The 19,479-nt window shown below is 43.5% G+C and overlaps 1 protein-coding gene across 6 annotated transcripts in view; it reads left to right on the top strand.

Moving 5' to 3' along the window:
- Positions 1-19,479, top strand: part of FBXW11 (F-box and WD repeat domain containing 11) — a 135,513-nt gene that overhangs the window by 84,433 nt on the left and 31,601 nt on the right. For all 6 annotated transcript variants that reach the window (XM_075541941.1, XM_075541942.1, XM_075541944.1 and 3 more), the window contains 3 exons: positions 3,559-3,784; positions 17,094-17,280; positions 18,141-18,231. In XM_075541941.1, coding sequence (XP_075398056.1) covers positions 3,559-3,784; positions 17,094-17,280; positions 18,141-18,231 — 504 coding nt within the window. The remainder of the gene's footprint in view (positions 1-3,558; positions 3,785-17,093; positions 17,281-18,140; positions 18,232-19,479) is intronic.

Raw genomic sequence — 19,479 nt, 5'->3', positions numbered from 1 at the left:
TTTTCCCATTCAAATAGAGGCTTAACACTGGAGCTTTTGGCTTTCCTTTTGTCTGCCTTCTGTCAACTCATTATTGGTTTATAAAGGCTCCAGGGAGACTAGATGATTAGAAACCCTTCTATAAATGAAATATTATTACAAATGAGGTAGTGGCTGTAAATGATAGAACAGCACACAAATGCAAGCTGTTACTCTCTGGTAATTCTTACTGGCTTTTTAAAAAAAAGAATATTTTTGACCTGTTGTGAAAGCAATTAGTTTGGCAAGTTGTCTAGAAAGGGGGGAAAAAAGGCATGTGTAATGTTCTTTCTCAAGATTATGTATTCAAAGCATTTTTGATATATATATATATATATATATTTCTTATCCTATGTTGGTTGCCCACCTTCCCACAAATCCTAATGATCACGAGACAATGTCAGTTTCTGGACCCTTACTATTAGTTCATGAGTGTGTGCGCCTGTAAAGACAGCCTTACTTTTTAAACCTGAGTTTAATGGCGACATAATAGCAGTGTGCACATGTGATCATATACAGACATACCTCAGCTTGCTTCCAGCTCACCTTAACAAAGCAGATCTGCACAGTAAAAGGAATCACACAGAGCTTCCCAGCTCATGTAAAAGTCATAGTGAGCTACAATGTAGTTTGTTAAGTGTACAACACAGCATTATGGAAAAGTTTGAAATAATGCAAGAATTGCTAAAATGTGGCGCAGAGGCATGACAAATAGTATCGGTAGAGTTGCTTGATGCAGAGTTGCAACAAACCTTCAATTGGTAAAATTCGTGATATCTGCAGTTCCATAAAGCGTAGTGCAATAACACGCAAGGTGTGCCTGTAATTTTCTCTAGTTAGTCCTACAATTGGGTCATTAATCTTATTTCTAATTTCTCTCACTCATAGCTGGATGAAATCCTTACGCATAAGCAGAAGAGATGTACTTTATACTTGCCAGTGTTTACTGCGACAAAAATGTTCATTTCCGCGCTGTGTGGCACTGTCTTTTGGTGTCTAGCTTCAAGGGGCTGCACCAAATTCCGATTTCTGTTCAATGCTGCCCCCTAGTGGTGTATGGTGCCAGGGAGTGCTCTGACTCAAATCCAAATCTTTGCCCACGCATAGCAACTCTATAGAAAAAAAAACCAAGACTTGCTACCACTGTCTCTATTCCAACTCATAGTGACTGTATAGGACAAGACAGAACTGCCCCTCTAGGTTTCCAAGACTGTAGGGCATCATCTAGTGGAAGCATCTTCTTTCTTCCTCGGAGTGGCTGTTTCAGAACTGCACACCTTGCCATAGCAGCCCAGTGGGTAACCTCCTACACCACCAGGGCTCCTTAGGACAGTGCAAAACCACCCTGTAGAGCGTCGGAGGCGGTAAATCTCTATGGATACAGACTAATTCATCCTCCCAGTGACTGGTGTGGGGCTCCACACACCAACCTTTGGGTAGCAGCCAAATGCTTAACCTCGCTGCCACCACAACTTCTCTCCTCCAACATACAAGGGGGAAAACAGAGCTAGATACTGTTGTGGGAAGATGAATAGGATGATGGAATAATGCCTTCCTGCTTTGTACCTGTAAACGTGGACAGAAAAAACTTGCGTCACACACAAAAGAGTTACGAGATTTTTATCAAGGAAATTGTAGGTGTGTTTGGAAGTTGATAAAGGCTGTCTTCTTTCTGAGATGAGTGCAGAGGACATCCTGATAGCAAAAGCTCGAGGCTCTTTCTGTGGAAGACTTCTGTGATTTGGCTCCTATGGAATGAGTAGAAATTTACACTGCCTCCTCGGTGTTCCTCTGAGCAGTATAAGAGGAGGGATGGACGGAGGCGCTGAGGCTGCTTGTTTCTGATCAAGAATGTTGCTGAGTATCATCACATTAGTAGCTGTGGTGTGATTTTCGGGCGGGGGGGTGCTGTCATGCTGATGTAGTGTATATAGAGTTTCAAAAAAATTGAAAAACCAATGTACACAGGCACACCTACATTTTGTTTTCTTGCCACTGCTTTATTTTAACCCCCACCCCCACTACCCTCATCCCCGGATGCTTCTTCCGATATGACCCCCTGAATAGCTGCGTTAGCTAAGAGAGAAGCAACATATTCATGAGGGAGTTTTGAACATTGCATGTGTGTATATGTTTGCAGTAAATCAGGTTGTACAAACAGCGGCCATGTGTCCCATGTTCAAAAAAGTGGTGTCCTTGGCATGATTGGTGGGAGGTTGCTTTCACAGGCGATGTCTGGGTTCTGAGTTCTTCAAGACATGGCTAACCCACTAATGGCCGTTTCTAGTGTTTAGGTTTTCCCGAGTCCTTACTCTCCACCACCCCTCCATCCTGGACTCAACTTGGTGGAGACAAAGTTTGACAAGGCTGAGGAGAGAGACACTAGGGTTATATAGGCCTCTCACCTTCAAGCCTTGAAAGGTTGGGTTTCGGAGTCTCTGCTCCACTCCCCACTTTTAATGCAATGGAAGCAGCCCTCTGTTGAACAAATGTATGGCCATTACTTTTCCCAACAGCATGCGCTCACTTCATGTTTCTGTCACATTTTGGTAATTCTCATCTTTTTTTCATAATGATGTTGCACACTTAATACAATACAGTATACTCTAAGCATAACTCACACACACTGAAAACGCCTAGCCTCCAATGAACGATCCCCTTGCTTGTGATAATTGCTTGGTTGCAGTGCCTGAGGTGTACCCGTAGAGGGCAGTATACTAAATTTTATGCAAGGCTATGTTGGTAGATTTGATGAGGAATGGGTTGTTAGTATAGAAATCTGCGGGTTATCCACAAGTCAGGTGCACAAGAGAGGAATTTTTCAAGCAGTCAGAATCTACCTTGGGTCACTTTCTGAGAAAGTCTAAATGGTTTGGCTGAGAAACTATATGGAGGAGCTTGAAACTGTTAGGTAAAATGAAACTTTTATATTGAATTGCCTTCAAGTTTCAGCACACAGGCTTATAAACTTTTCCATTAGATGGATCAGTGATTCTCAAGATGTGGCCCCTGCCCCAGCAGCACCGGCGCCATCCGAGAACTTGTTACGTGTGCGTACCTAGACCCGCCTCAGAATCCCTGGCGTGGGACCTAGCAGTCTCTCTGTGTTAACAAAGCCTCTGTGTGATTCTGATGTGTGTGCATGGGTGAGAACCATCGACTTGGACTGTGCATGACATTAGCCTTGAACTTTAAGGAAACAAAAACAACTGTTAACAGTTGGTCGTCACTTGAGTGACGATCCTCTCCAGCATTTGCTATCTAACAACAGCTTGGTTTTGAAATAAGCTTAAGAATGATCATTTAAGACAGACCGTTTAGGATCAGCATTGACTTTTGTGACTAACTTGAGGACATGAGCCCTGAATTTATTTTTAATTACTTCTGAGTGAATTAATAAAGGGACGAATTTGACTATAGGGTGAGATTGCTATTTTAAGATTAAATACACAGGGTGAAAAATGTTTTTAATGAACTGTTAATTAGGTTTATTTTCCTCGCCAAACTAATTATTTTTTTCTTCTCTTTTTCCTTAAATAGATAAGTAATGGAACATCATCTGTGATCGTCTCCAGAAAGAGGCCATCCGAAGGAAACTATCAAAAAGAAAAAGACTTGTGTATTAAGTATTTTGACCAGTGGTCTGAATCAGATCAAGTAGAATTTGTGGAACATCTTATTTCACGAATGTGTCATTATCAGCATGGACATATTAACTCGTATCTGAAGCCCATGTTGCAGCGGGATTTTATTACCGCTTTACCAGGTAACCGCATGTGTCTTTTAAAAGCTGAGTGGTAGAAGAAAGGCCAGCCTGAAAGCCTCGGCAGAGCTGAGTGGATTCTGTGACGTGAATGGCTGAGAACTATGTGACACAGTATCTCTTTTGTGTATACAAAGTATTTTATTTTAAAAAAATAACACTTTATTTGTGAATTGGCGAAGGCTTACAGAGCACATCATCCTTTTTTCAGGTTTAGTTAACTCGTAAGCATTTTGTTTCAACTCATTGAAATTCATCTCAATGTATCATCATTTATTCCATGATTCCTGCTTTAGTGCCTCCTCTGAAGCCTCTGGACATTGTGTTAGGGTTCTTTCTGCCCATTTGTTCTTAACTGGTTGATGATTCTCAGGGGTGCATACCTCACTAGTGATATTGTTTCCATTATAAGCTTGTCTATTGTTTGGCTGAAAATTGAGCCATGAGGGTGAGTTCAGGATTTCTAAGGACCCTGGTCTCTTGTTTGGAGAGTCAGACTGGTCTCTTTGCATTTCCAATGTTTTAATGTATAAGGGGGTTTCAAACATTTTGTGGGGAAAAAGAATTTAAAGACAATGGATTCCCCTCCCCCCCACACAAACTTTTTGAAGTCCCTTTAATGCCAATCGAGGTGGAATTAATCATTCAGTATATACCTAGGAACTGTAGGTAATTCCTAGGATTAATAGTGTTGATCACTTGGATGCCATTGATTCTGGTAGGCTATGTATGATCCTTTGTCTTTAGATATCAATTTTAAAATACAGGCCTCCTGCTATGTGTAAGGGTACTTTGAGTTTTGATTACTCGCTCGTTGATGCCCTTCTCCCTCTGTCTCTTGGTCCATGCCCCATCCCCCACCCTTCTTGAGGTTATCATGCTAACACATAACCACTACACTACCAGGCTCCCTCACGCCACCTTCTTTGAAAATATAAATTGGCTAAGTTGCATGGGGAGTCCCCTGGGTGGTGCAATTGGCAAACACACTCTCAGGTCTGAACTGAATAGCATGTTGAAAGTTCAAGTTAACCTAGAGGTGCCTAAGAAGTCTGGCGGTCTACAAGAGGGCTTAAACATTTTGTGGAAAAAATGGAATGACAAGATAATGGAATTTTCCCACAAAACTTTTTGAAGCCCCCATGTATTTCTTCCAAAAGCAGCTTTTGAGAACTGTTGTGAGCATAGCTCTTCACCGTATGCCGTGCGTGGTGTTGCTGTCCACTCTGTGGCTCTTGGTTAGACAAGGGAGCTTTCACCCCTGGAAAGAGCGCTGCTCTCCAGGATGTTTGCCTCGTATCGAATCGGTTTCCTTAGGAGCTTACAGTTGCCATACTAAGCCAGTCCTGGAAATTGCCAGGAATGAGTCAGGGCCATTGTCACCCGTCGTCCTCCGCGTCAGAGCTACTGGGTACCAGGTGCCTCTTCAAAGAATATCTCTCCTTTAACTTGTCTGAGGTGTGTGGTGTGGCAGGACGCTGTCCTAAGTGCTAACCACAGCCCATAGGACTTGGGCTCAGCTCTCAGACTGTAGCTTAGGACTAAAATCTGACAGACCAACCTCTGATTTCAGTCCACTTCCAAAATTTGTAAGTTAATCTCTACCGTGGGAGTGGAGAAGCAGGGGTTTTCGCCATCACGCCGTCCAGGTCCTTGCTGTATAGGCGAGGCAGGTTCACTAGGAGAGGCGGATGAAGAGACTGGCCTCCTACCTGTGGGTCCTTGTGACGGTGCTGAGGCTGGGTCAGCAGCCAGGGCAACAGTTTCAGATCACGAATGGGGTTTGTCTAGAAAGTTCTCGACGTTGGCCGTTTACACCCCAATTCAGTAACACTTACTTTTAGTTGTAAGAAAGTGAACAGACAGATGGACAGAAATGCTTTAATTATACGAGAGGGAGCACTTTAACAAATTAAAGTAAGATGAGTGTACTGGTAATACATCTCCTGTGTACATTGTGTGACCTGGATCCAGAACCCCCCATTCCACAATCATTTCTATTGAGCCAGTCAGCATTTCATGCCAAGAAAAGAGGTTCGTTTTGTTTGAAAGCTGGCAATTACACTCGTTCCTCATAAGTGCTTTTAACTTTCTTTCTCAAGCAAATGATGGTTTATTGTTTGCCTCCCCCCCCCCCCCATTTGTTTCTCACACATTTTAGTTGCGGAAACCTCACTTTATAGAGTAGCCACAAGGTGGCACTGTTGAAGTGTTCTTGGTTTGCAGGGCTTAGCGCAGAGGCAGCCCTTTCTAGGGGGGGGGCGCGGGTGGGGGGCAAGTAGCGTGCAGTCTTGGAGTAGAGAGGGAACACATGAGCATGTGTTACGTATATAAGCATGGTTGGTGTAATTGCACACAATTCCGTTTCGTTACAGTGGATTTTAAGGCATTGTCCGTATCTGTTAAAGAGGAGTTTTGTGGTATTGAATCTTACATGAAATGAATGGACCACTGGCTGGGACGTGGAAATATTTTTGTTAAAATGGTATTTGTTTTAACAGGATTTGCTGTGAACATATATACAGCTGTCGGTATGTATCGTACGTAGGAATCGACTAGCTGGGAGAAGCTGACCAAGTGGGCTGTGTGAGCTGGTGTCGAGGCGAGTCGGGTTACACCTGGCCATAGTTCCTTCACACAGACCTTGCTCGAGGAGCACTAGGGACGCACAGGCCCGCGTGCGCGTGCTGAGTTTTACTTTAGATGAGCTTGAGCTTGAGTTTTTAGTCTCTTAAAATGAAGAGTCAACCCGTTATCTTTTGATTGCAAAAGCCATTAATTCTAAAATTGCCTATAGTTTTGGCTTTTTGATGCTTGCAGTGAACATTGTACCTGTCAGAATAGGGAAAATGGAAAATGTTTTGTGGTCTCTGGCTCCTTTTGGTTTAGTGGAAAAAGTGATAATTATGATCTGCTTTTCTAAAAATCACGGTAACTGTTTAGTCTGCAATGTCAGTTTCTGCAGGATGAGTTTGTGGTTTGTAAGGGTCGTTGTTAGAGGACGTATGCATACCACTTACAGCACAGGCAGCTTGTACTTCCCAAAGGACCATGCACTTTAATGGTCAGCTTTGAGGTGGCTAAGCAATTAAGAGGTTTGAAACACCCTTCTGACCACGGCCTGCTCACTGGTCTTATCTCCAAGGAAGACGGGTGAATCTCTGCTGACTGTGAATGTGATAGACTTAGTAGATCTTGGGCTTCGGCTGGACTGTAGGTCAGAGACCCAGCCTGGTCTCCAGGCTCAGCAGCTCCCAGGTTTGGATCCAGTCCTTGCACTGATGAGTGACTCAGTGTTTGACGCAGTGTTGTCATCTTTGTGGGAATAATGCTGCGACTTCCTGGAGAGCCGGTTTAGTGCTCATGATTTGACCCTGCCAGCCGCTCCTATCAAGGCTACAACCTTGGAAACCCTGTGGGGCAGTTGTGCTCTGTTCGACAGGTTGGTATGAATCATAATGAACTTGAGGGCAACAGGTTTGGTTTGGTTCGTTCCCCCCCACCCCCCGATATTGGGAGGATTAAACACAGTGTTTTAGTATGCCTGGCATCTGGTGGATCTAGTGGGTACTCGGAGGATGGCAGCTATAAAAAAGAAGGAAGAACCCCAGAGAAGCAGGAAGCACCTGCTTCTCCAGAGGTAATAAGATCAGTGCCGGGTAGTTTTAATTATTCTCTCACTCATTTCCGAACTGATTCATTCTGACATCATGTAGGTGTGTGCCACTTTGTTGGGTTGGTTCTTGGATATTTTTGGGAAGAGATGTTCAACTTTGTGACCCCGGGCCGCCATCGCTTTATTGGGGTTCTGCCTGAATCCTTGGTCAGTGTATTCTAGGTTAAAGGCACCCAGCAGCAGCAGACTGTTCTGTCAGCGGTTTAAGTGTTTTTCTTTGAAAAGGTCTCTAACTTTCCGTTTTACAACTAGAGCTGTGACTGGGAAGGGGGAAGGGGAACGGGCGGCTGGTGTGGGTGGGGAAGGAAGTTTCTTTGCAGCTGCTCTTTGAAATGCGTTTCTAAAATAATAAAAGTTTCTGTAATTGTATGATCTAAGCAGCTGTGTTAAAACTGGCTGTAGTTAAGGGCATTGAACTGCCATTACACATTTGAGTTTCATTTTGATACAGTGTTATTTACATATTGAGCTTTGAAATTTGTGCCTTTTAATTGTTTTAATTTATTATTGAAATTTTTCCAGACCTTCATCTGGTGCCTATAATTAGCAACAGCAACATTTCTTCAGCAGTGTGTGCAGTGTCCTGGCCTCAGTGTTTGTTTGAGGCCTTAGTGCTGTGCTCTTGTTGCCTTGGGGAGGGGGCGGCGGTGGTGAGAGATTGGGGGCGGGGATCCTCCCATGATAGAGTAATGAGAGCCAGGCATTGGTACTTAAGAAAAATGGTTACCTTTAAAAAAAAATAAAAACCACCTCAAAGCACTTTTTAGCCTCAGCAAATGGACCACCTTACTCAGTAATCTCTTTGTCTCGAATAGCCCTCAAGCCAGAAAGTTAGTGGGTCTTCCTGGGTCCCTGAGGCAGCTGCTCTCAGGTGCCCAGTTCTAGAGCCACGTGATTCCAGTTCTTGTGAAAACATTTCAGGCAGTATAGAACTTAAGCCAAGACACTAGAAACGGTGAATCTCTTTGCTGCGGGAGATGTATAGTAAGCTCTGTAGCAAGAGAACAAAAAAGAGGAATATTGCCCACCTTCCTGGATCATCAGTGCCGCTAAGGGGGTTGGGAGAGGGAGAGGAGAAGAGCACAGACAGGGATTTACGGGGTACTGATTATGTCCTTCATTGTTTTACTACTCCCAGCCAGCCAGTGAGTACCTTCTTCGTAAAATGAGCGTATTGGGAATACCTAGCTATTTCAAAGAATAACTATGCAGATTATGTGAGATGGTTCATTTCAAACAGTGGGGTTTGATATCAAAGTGCATTGGTGCCCAAAAAAACTCACTGCCACGGAGTTGGCGTGTAGTGAGTGACCTTGTAGGACAGAGTAGAGTTGTCTTTTGTGGGTTCCCAAGGTTGTAGATATTGAAGGAGATCGGGAAGTTTCAGTTTCCTTCTGTAGGGCAGGTTGTGGATTTGAATTGCTGACCTTTCAGTTAGCAACTCAGCACGCAATTAACTTTAGTTTATGGTTTTAACAACGGAAGACTTGTATTTATTTTCAGCGAGTTTGAATCCTTGAGGGGAGCAGCATCACACAGACTCTGTGTCCAGCGGCTCAAGCAGGCAAATTGCTCCTGAATTTTGCTAGAACCATGCTGCTGTTTTCAGGGCCACAAAGTACCTTTCCCCAAATGTCTCTGGTTTGGGTAGATTTGCCACCAGGAGTCACTCTGGTGTCCTTTGAGCATCTCTCTTGCCTAAAGAGAATTCCGTTTCGTCTTGGGTGAGAACAACTTCCGTTTTAAGGAGAGCCGTGCGTGCCCCCGAAGCAAAAATGGCCTCGGACCACAGCTTCCCGACACTTGCTGTTTGGAAGTCCTGTTCCCAGCAGGCCACCACGGGCTCCAGTATGGCAGAAAAACCACGTAGCTCACTCTAAGCACTTGATTACATCCTTATTTTACAGGTTTTTATTTTGCAGAGTTCCACACAGGTAAACTCACACACCAGTAATTGACTGAAACTGTAAGTCAACTGTGACGGGTAAAGTGAGTGAAAGTATTAACCACAAGGAAATAGTATAATCTCATGGATACAAACTGGTGGCGTATATGTTGTGGAAATATGTGTTAGTAAGGAGTGTACTTATGCAGACATGCAGTGTACCATGAGAGTATTTGAAGGGAGAAACAGAGAAGGGCTATCAAGGAGTCTGATGGTGCAGTACCACTGCTAACAGAAAGATCTGCGGCTCGGAACGCACCAGCCCAGGTTCCCCAGGACACAGGTGTGGCAGCCTGCTTTTGTAAAAGTTAGTCCCGAAACATTGTGGAGCACTGCTGCCCTGTCCTGCAGTCACTGTGAGGTGGAACTGACCCAAGGGCCCTGGGGTTCAGAAGGAAAATCACTGTTAGAAGCCAGTGGTTCCTAGCAGTCAGAATTCTTATAAGAATTGCATATTCTATAGGTCAGGAAAGTTCCAGAAACCTGTTTTTGTTATTATTGCCTTAAAAAAAATATCCTTAGCCTTGTTAGTTGCCGCCCCGTCAGTTTAGACGCATAGTTACCTTCTGTACAGCATAGCGAGACACTGCCCTGTCCTGTGCCAGCCCTTCATTTCGCTCTCTCATACTGACCTTTCACCCGGCAGCTCATGATGCCCTTTTCTAGGGACTGGTCCCTCTTTAAAAAAATCATTTTAGTAGGGCTCATACAACTCTTATCACAATCCATACATACATCAGTTGTGTAAAGCACATTTGTACATTCATTGCCCTCATCATTCTCAAAACATTTGCTCTCCACTTAGGCCCCTGGCTCCTCATTATTTCCCCTCCCTCGCAGCTCCCCTCGCCTTCATGAACCCTTGATAATTTATAAATTATTGTTTTGGCATGTCTTACACTGTCCGACGTCTCCCTTCACCCACTTTTTCTGTTGTCCGTCCCTCAGGGAGGAGATTATATGTAGATCCTTGTAATCGGTTCCCCCTTTCCATCCCACCCTCCCTCCACCCTCCCAGTATCACCACTCACACCACTGGTCCTGAAGGGATCATCCGCCCTGGATTCCCTGTGCTTCCAGTTCCTATCTGCACCAGTGTACATCTTCTGGTCTAGCCAGAGATGTAAGGGTAGAATTGGGATCGTGATACTGGTGGGGGAGGAAGCATTAAAGAACTAGAAGAAAGTTGTGTGTTTCATCATTGCTACATCGCACCCTGACTGGCTAGTCTCCTCCCTGAGACCCTTCTGTAAGGGGATGTCCAGTGGCCTACAAACGGGCTTTGGGTCTCCACTCTGCACTTCCCCCTCATTCACAATGATAGGATTTTTGTTCTGATGATGCCTGACAGCTGATCCCTTCGACACCTCGTGATCGCACAGGCTGGTGTGCTTCTTCCATGTAGGCTTTGTTGCTTCTGAGCTAGATGGCCGCTTGTTTACCTTCAAGCCTTTAAGACCCCAGACGCTCTCTCTTTTGACAGCCATAGAAGTGTCTTTTGTCTACCAATTTTTTCTTCTGTTTCCTTGTACTTTCATCCTGTCCCTCTCTCATGCTCAACTTCCATCTGGTTCTCCATACTTCCTCTTGATCAGACCCCACCAAGCTACTCTCACAGCTCTTTTAACATTCTGTTTATCAACTGTATCAAGCACACTTGTACCTATGTTGTCATCGTCATTTCCAAGACATTTTCTACTTGAGTCCTTGGTATAAGCTCTTCTTTTCCTCCCTCCCTTCCACCCTCCCATCCTCGTGAACCCTTGACCGGTTGTATATTGTTATTACTATTATCTTACACTGTCCGTTGTCTCCCTTCACCTACGTTTCTGTTATTTGTCCCCTTGGGGGGGAGGGTGGCAGGGGCACGATGGCTATATATCCAACTTAGTGATGGGTTTTTCCTTTCTGCCCCATCCTCCTCTATAGATTCCCCCCATGATATCGCTACCCCCACTGATGTTCCTGATGGGGTTATCTGTCTTGAATTCCTTATGTCAAGAGCTCTTATATGTACCAAGGTGTCTTCTCCGTTCTAGCCAGATTTGTAAGGTAGAACTTAAAAATGGTCGTGGGAAGGGGGCCAGGGAGGAAGCATTCAGGAACTAGAAAAGTGGTGTGTGATTCATTGGTGCTATATTGCACCTTGCCATCAATTTTAAGATCTCTTGTTCCCTTGTCCCTGAGTTTGTTGTCTTCCCACCCCTATCCCCCCTTGTCTCCCCAGAACCATCAGTCCGTTTTCTCCTGGGGATTGTTTATCCTGCCTATATTATATAGATGGACATAGGAATAAAGAGAGAAGAAAAACCCTATAAATAGTTCCAGGCCTGTCTGCTGACCCTCACGGATATTTGCCTAGGAGGTCTGATGAGATGCCAATCTCTGCCCCCGAGTGAGAAGTCTATTTTTGGGATGTCTCAGGAACTTCTTTGCTTTGCTCCCCTTGCTGCTCTTTTGGTTCCCTTCGTTTCACCCCGGTGTGGGAAGGTTGACAAACCGGGCAAAATTCCCTCATTGGGTCACCATTGTTCAGCAGAATTCTTAAAAGGTTTGGCAAAAATTAATAGGTATCTAAAAGATTATATAGACTCGTAGAAACTTAGAAGGGTATGTAATAGAATGTTAGACGTGGTTATCGCTGGGAGATGGGCTTAAGGAGAGAAGCAGTTTGCTTTGATGCATCTTACCACTTTTCTACAGTAAAAGTACATTTGCTGGTTGCCCCTGAGCCAGTTGTCGCACCTTGCGCCCACAGGGTTTGCTAGGCTTGGCCTTCCCGAAGCAGCTCTCCAGGCCTGCCTTCCAAGGCGTTTCTGGGTAACTGCTAATGTCCATGAGCAGGCATTCAGATGTCTGTAAGCACTCCATGTAAACAGACGATATACAAGGGCAAGTCAATGTAGTATTGTAAGTAGGATTCCAGTTGATAAATGCATGAGTCGATTCCAGACAAAATGTGTCAGACATGTCTGTGTGGTCAGGGGAAGTCTGCAGAGAAGTTCTCTAGGAATACACTTGTCTTCACCTCTGTAGCGTGCCATAAGAGAGAGAGGGAAAAAAGTCCTGAGAAGTCAGCTCAGGAGGTTATGTCAGCTGCTTTTAGGGATCCCAAAGGGGTTCTCTTGAAATTTTCTCAGAGGACACAGGATGGTCATGGAGGTTGATTTGGAAGAAGTTTTTAAGAAAATTAAAAATCACACCAGTAAGAAAAAAGCCAAGGAAGTTTCAACAAGACATTTTCCCCATCACAACAATGTCCTTGCTCGTTCTTGGAGGGTAGCAATGATGGCCCTCTGAGACTTTCATTGGGAAGTCTTAAACCATCTGTCCTTTAGGCCTGATCTTGTTCCCCTTCTGTGTAAAGCCAGGTTGACTTAGAGAAACCAATCCAGTTGTGTTTATATGTGTGTAAGAAATAACTTTACATCAAGAAAGCATGCCAGACTAGTCCAACTCAAGTCTACAAGTTCAGTACTAGTCTATAAAAGTCCCTCTTCAGACTCACACAGCCACATGCAGTGACACGAAGTGCAGGCAGATGACAGTCCCGTGGGGACAGAGGTAGTTGGATCCCAGGTCTGGGAAACATGGCAGGGTCCCAGCAGTTCTCTGGGTCAGTGACCCAGTCCCGGCAGGCAGGAAGGTGAAGGCCGAGAGACAGGAGTTCCCCAGGGTCTTGCTGAGAAGAAGGCCATGCCCCAAGGAAGCACCATCAGGCTCTGACCAGATTCCCAGGCTGGCTTTCCCTCATACCATACATCTTTCATATGTCTTCAAGGATCGGCATTGACATTTTTCTTCAAATGAAATCCAAGATAGGTAAGTCTATAGAGACAGTCACTGGGTTAATAGTTCTTGGGGTTATGGCGGAGGATGTGAGGGCACAGAGGGAGCTAACAATTAGGACAGGAATGATGAAAATGTTTTAAAACTGTGGTGAGAATCACAGAGCTCTTTCATTCATCTTTACGTTGACGTTGTCATCTAACTACCCCGCCTTCACACTCCTTTTTGTTCCTGAAACACAAAGGACATTGGAGGAGAACACAGTAAGTGTGCCTCAAAGATGTCCAAACTCTGTCTTGAGGGTGGTGTACATGGAAAAGCTCAGAGCCTTTGGTGAAAGGTAAAAGATAGAGAGCAGGCACTTTACAAAAAAGAAGGAAAAGAAACATGACCGTCAGAAGTATGTAGAACTGGATGGAGGATCCATAGAAAAACCATAGCTTCGTATTTTGATATTTTTATTGAAAAAGATTTCTCTGATTCTGTAACTTTGTCTTTTGATGTAGCCTCCTACATTAAAAAGGGGATACAGAGCAGCTCGTGCAACTTGTGAGCAGAGAACTGCAGTGCCAGCTTTACATGGTTAGCCCCAGCAAGGGAATGAACCCAGTGATAGCCGTTTCACCCACTTGTCTTTTTGTAGCATGTTACCAGACTAGTAGTGGAGGGAAAAACGAAACAAACCAAACTCAGTGCCATCTAGTCACTTCTGGCTCATAGCAACCCCATAGGACAGACTAGACAGAACTGCCCCAGTGACTTTCTAAAAGTATAACTTCTCAGGAGCAAAAACCCATCTTTCTCCCTCCGAGTGACTGGTGGTTTCAAACTGCTGGCCAGCATGTAACCAGGACACCACCAAGGCTACCAGGAGAGAAAAAGACCCTAAGAAGCCTGCACTGTTGCCACTGGCACAGAGTCTCTAGGTAGCCTGAGGACTGAACAGAGAGGTCCAGGCTGGGCCATGTGAATGGTAGGCTGGGTTGTTGTTCACCCGTGGTTACCAAGCTTGTGGCTTAGTGTTGGTACCCTGTGGGTCTTAATGAATGGGTCAGAGATAATCCCGAGGGAAATAGCTAGACTCAAGGGTGCTGTCCTTTGTTCTGACCCATTTAACCTACTTGTCAACAACTCCAGATAAAGACTTCCACATTGCCTGTTGTGCAGATCTGAAGTGGAGCATCCACTCTTGCAGATGACTGAATCTGGATTCTAGAGGCTGACACAGATGGATGAGAAAACCTTGGAAGTGAATTCTCATACAGAGAGAGCCAAACTACACAGAGCTGCCGTCGCCTCACAGAAGTAGCTTTTAAATACACAGTGGGATGGGGCAAGGGCTGTTTTAAATAGATATTCTTAGGGGGAAAGGACTACGATTTTATTTTAAGTTGCTGGCACCTTATGAGTTGACTGTGATAAGACTATTAGATGAAGGTAGATTGTAATCTCACAAAAACTCAACTGCTATTGAGTTGATTGCTACTCATAGTGACCCGTAAGATGGAATAGAGCTGCGCCTGTGGGATTTTGAGCCTGTCAATCTTAGGGGAACAACCTCACCCTCCTCCGAGCTGCTGGTGGGTTCAAACTGCGGGCTAAACTACTCTGCCACCAGGGCTGCAGGGACGACAGCAGCTGTGAAGTCATGAGAGGTGCAGCCTTAACTTGCAGACTCCAGCTTGGGTATCCATCAGCAGTCGGAGTCTCGTATATGCTAGACTGGGAAACTGTAGGCAACAGACAGTGTAGCAAGTTCCATTCTTAGAAGTAATAAAACCTCAGATGTAGAGAAGTAAGGAAAAAAAACAAAAATTGTGAAGTAGACAGACGTTATAGAGCAGGGCATGAGTTTTACATTTAACAATTCGTCTACGTTTGGTTCAACTCCTATGTACTATCACGTGTCCTACTTCTTCCCCACGCCCCTTCCAAGCCCTTTGAACTCTCTCCTTGGTCAGTACTGCCTTTTTGATCCTAAATGGTTGATTACTGTCCAGTGGTGAATTTAGTTACACACCTGAAGGATTATTAGGGCCAGTCTTGGAGACTATCACTAAGGATCACCAATTTCTGTCCTAGTAAACCTGGTCCCTTTTTAAAAATTTTGAGCTGTATTAAAGTTGTTTTTTTAAAAAAAAGACAGTTTTATTGACATGTAATTCACGTATCATATGGTTTGGTGGTTTAAACAGGTTAAAAAGAGTTGTGCAGTCACCACCACAATCAGTTTTAGAAAAATTTCATCATTCTTATACTATTATTTGCTCTTCATTTCCCCTACTCCCCTCGCCACAATCCCAAGACACTATTAATCCAGTTACGGTCTCTATAGATGTAACTATCCTGGTTTCATTTAAGGACTCCACTTCTCCCCCCCCCCCCAACAACAAAAATAAAATAAAACAGATAAACCTCCATCAACAGGAAAGCAGTGAAAACTAGACCACATTTGAAATGCGTAAAAAAGGAAAACAAATAATAAGGTGTTAAATTGTAACTTAATTACATCTGCATTAATTCGTTTTCCAATGTACTCCTTCGGATAGCAAGTCTGTTCACATTCTTTAGTCAGAGGTCAGAAGGAATTCACTAGAAGTTAAAGCAGTTTGTAAATGCATCATCCAATTTTAATGTTTTCAAACCAGAGCAGAGAGCATTATCAGATGGGGAAACTGAGGCTCTGAAGGTTTAATGATTTACACCTGATGTTTTAGCACCAATGCTTACTGCTACAGTACTGCAGCTACTTGAAAAAGAAAATAAATACTAACCTTTGCATAGTGCTTGACTGTCTTTAAAATGTTTTCATTAAATTGTTTGATTTGATTCTTAAAGATACAGATTGAGAAAAACAATTGTTAACTCATGATGACTATTTTAAATATTGAGATGCAGGAATGCTTCAGTATTTGCTTTATGTCACAGAACTAGGAGTGGTGAAATTGGAATTTTTGGATGACATAGTGTTTTCTTCACAAACAGAAGAAATCTTGGGGTGAACCTTTTCTTATAGCTTTAGAGATATGCCTGTACCCCAAGACAGGCACTTCCAGGGACAGCCGTGCTGACCCTGCTGATCTTGTGCCAGTGTGAATGCCAGGCAGAGGTTGCATCTCAAGTGGTTGGTTATCTTTGAGCTGGCCCTTGCATTACATGAGTGTTTGAGCCCAGTGACTTCTATGGCTGTAAACTTTTTCACATGTGGTTCTTGCTTTAGGAGGACTTTGACCACCCATTCAAGAGTAACATAGATAAGAAGAGGGATTGATAAAATACTTGTGCTGCCTCCTAACTTTGAAAGATGTCATGAGCTTTTAAAGCTGTCTCTGTGATTAATGGGCTATGCTTTATTCCAAGAGCCAGTGAATGGGAGCGAGGAGAGAAAGAACCCAATCTCTGAAGTGAGAGATCTGGCTCCAGGGTTGACTTTACCACTCACTCACTGGTTGTGGAACCCTGAGTACTTTAGCTCTTTGGACCTTATCTGTAAAATTTGTCACTCCTCTATGCATCGAACAAGTCTTCTTGTCACAGTACCTGACAAATGTAGAACATACTCAGCATCAGCTTTTACACACAGAAAATAGTTTCCATCCATTGTTTTGTTAACAACCCCCTCCCAAGAAAAAAAGGAACCGAATGAAGGGAGACATTAACCGTGTAAGACACGAGAAAGTAATGATAATTTATAAATTATCAAGGGTTTTGAGGGAGGGAGGAAGGAAGGGTGGAGGAGGAGGGAAAAATGGGGAGCTGATACCAAGGGCTCAAGTAGAAAGAAAATGTTTTGAGAATGATGATGGCAGCAAATGTACAAATGTGCTTGACATGATGGATGTATGTGTGCTGTATTTCCAGCTACCCTTCCCGTGCCTTCATTGCTTTTTCTATTTTTTTAGAGCAAGGCTTAGATCACATAGCAGAAAACATTCTTTCCTACCTGGATGCCAGGTCTCTGTGTGCAGCAGAGCTGGTGTGTAAAGAGTGGCAGCGAGTGATCTCGGAAGGAATGCTTTGGAAGAAGCTGATCGAGCGAATGGTGCGCACGGACCCTCTGTGGAAGGGGCTTTCGGAAAGAAGAGGGTGGTGAGTACTTGAGTTGCTTGTTCCCTTGAAAGAAAATTCTTTGACGTAGGATAAGATTGATTACCCCCAAAAAACTCATATTTGTGAAATGTGTCAGCGCCTTTTAAACTAGGGTAGAAGGACACGTGATCAGGAGTTTGAAGGGCTGGGGGGTTAAAATGTCAACATCTCCTTCTTTTTCTTTCACATGTATTTACATGTATTAACTGTTACAAGCGTTACAGCTTGAATGGGTGATTTGATATTTCAAAGCTATGCATCTATTATGCTTTTCCCATCACATTTTTCATAAATATAATAGATTAGACAAGGAAATATGATAAAGTCAAATAATGCCATTTCACTTTTATTATTGCTTCTGCCTGAGGATGTGGGGGCATGACAGGCAGTGCAGTTTTTAGAGGAAAAAGTCTTCATTTTGAAGCGATTCCACAAAGCAGTGCATTTTCCAGGCACGGCACTGGCCTTGTCCAGTTAGCACAGAGAAGCAGAGAGCTGCTGCCATGGCTTCTAGTGGTGGCGTGAGTGAGCGCTGGCGCAGTGCTCTCTATTCTAGTGGGGCTCTGAGATGGTTTCACACAGGCATACAGCACTGTGTAAGTATGGCTTTTGATTTACCTCTGTAGAAGGAACAGCTAGATGACTTGTCTTACAGATATACTCAGAACCACAGTAATGGATCTGAACTGAAGCATATTTGCCTCGAACACGTAAATTTCCTTGTCAGAAATCCTGCTTTTGCTGTTCAAGTACAGTGCAAGTCCAAAGACAGGACAGAATATCTTTGTAAGCATCATGCTTGAATAAAACACATCCATTTATGTGCAAAATTGTAACATCTGTTTGTTTTTATTTGCCAGGGATCAGTACCTGTTTAAAAACAGACCCACAGATGGCCCTCCCAATTCATTTTATAGGTCACTGTACCCAAAGATTATCCAGGATATAGAGGTAACTTTACCAGTTATCTGTTTTATGGGCTCTTTGTGTCTTGTTCTCATTTTTTTATGTTGCCTTAGAATGTTCCTTTTTTGTTCTAAAATCATGAAGGTTTTATATATATTCGAGCTTTTAGTACACAGTGAATGTAGAATCGGCAGCTGTTCCTGAGCATGAATGTTGCCTTTTGGTCAAAAACAAGACTCCCTTTTAAAAAATAATGTGTGTCTGTGAGGCTGCCAGATAATCCCAAAAAAACTCTTTGTCTTAATTTGATAAAGTTTTCAAAATCCAAGGCTCAGTGTACTGGGTGAGAGCGGGGTTTGAGATTTTTGAGCCATCTCTAGAGAGCTAACACAGTCTCAGCTTTGGCTTTTCTGTAAGTTATTCATAGTTTTGTTTTATACAAATGACTCTTATGATCCGAGCAATAGTTAGTGGGGCTTATAGAGCCAATTATTATGTTCCTGGACTATTGGCATTTGAATGTAACTTCACCAGACCAGTAAATCTCTGTAAACTTGATGAGAAACATTGGAAATGTTTGATACTGTTCATGTGTTCTAATTAGTTTAGTTTTATTATTTAGCCTCCTTCCTTGAACCAGGAAAGACATGCACAGGCATTTCTCATGAACTCACATGTGTTCTTGGCAGGTTTTGGTTACTTCACTATTTCCTCGTTGGCGTAGAAGTTTCACCGTAGTTAGGTAATGCTGTCTCACTCATAAAGTTACACTCGTTCTCCCAAATGTGAAGTAATCTTCTCCCCCAGGTGATAGACCTAAAAGTTATTGTGCCAAGATCCATTAATGGAGAAGCATGTGCTCCTTGGGAATTTTTCTTGTTCCTTTTTTTAAAAGGCAGATGTGCACTAATGAAATCATTCCATTAACAGTAAATCTGAATGTGACTGGAGTACCATTATTTACAGCGTAAACCCTTGTCTTGAGTACTCTGCTCTGTAAAATGAACTATATAGTAAGCTCTTAGGGGAGGGGTAAATAATTAAAAACGTCTGCCAGACAAGTGATGAAGTTTGGGAACAAATTGATTCGCCAACAGTTCAAAGCCTTAGGGTGACTTGTCCTGCAGCTCAGGAGCTGAGTCGCCATGCTAACTGTATCCTTACATTGGGGTGTCGTGCGCCTGCACTTCAGAGGACAGTGCTGTGGGCTGTATCGTACTCAGATTTGTGTATATTGATGCATTGCTCATGCACAGATCTTAGACACAATGTTACTCTGTTTTCCCTCCCAAC

The sequence above is a fragment of the Tenrec ecaudatus genome, chromosome 2 (genome assembly GCF_050624435.1).
Source record: "Tenrec ecaudatus isolate mTenEca1 chromosome 2, mTenEca1.hap1, whole genome shotgun sequence".
Lineage (NCBI taxonomy): Eukaryota > Metazoa > Chordata > Mammalia > Afrosoricida > Tenrecidae > Tenrec > Tenrec ecaudatus.
This window is presented reverse-complemented; position numbering and strand designations above follow the sequence as displayed.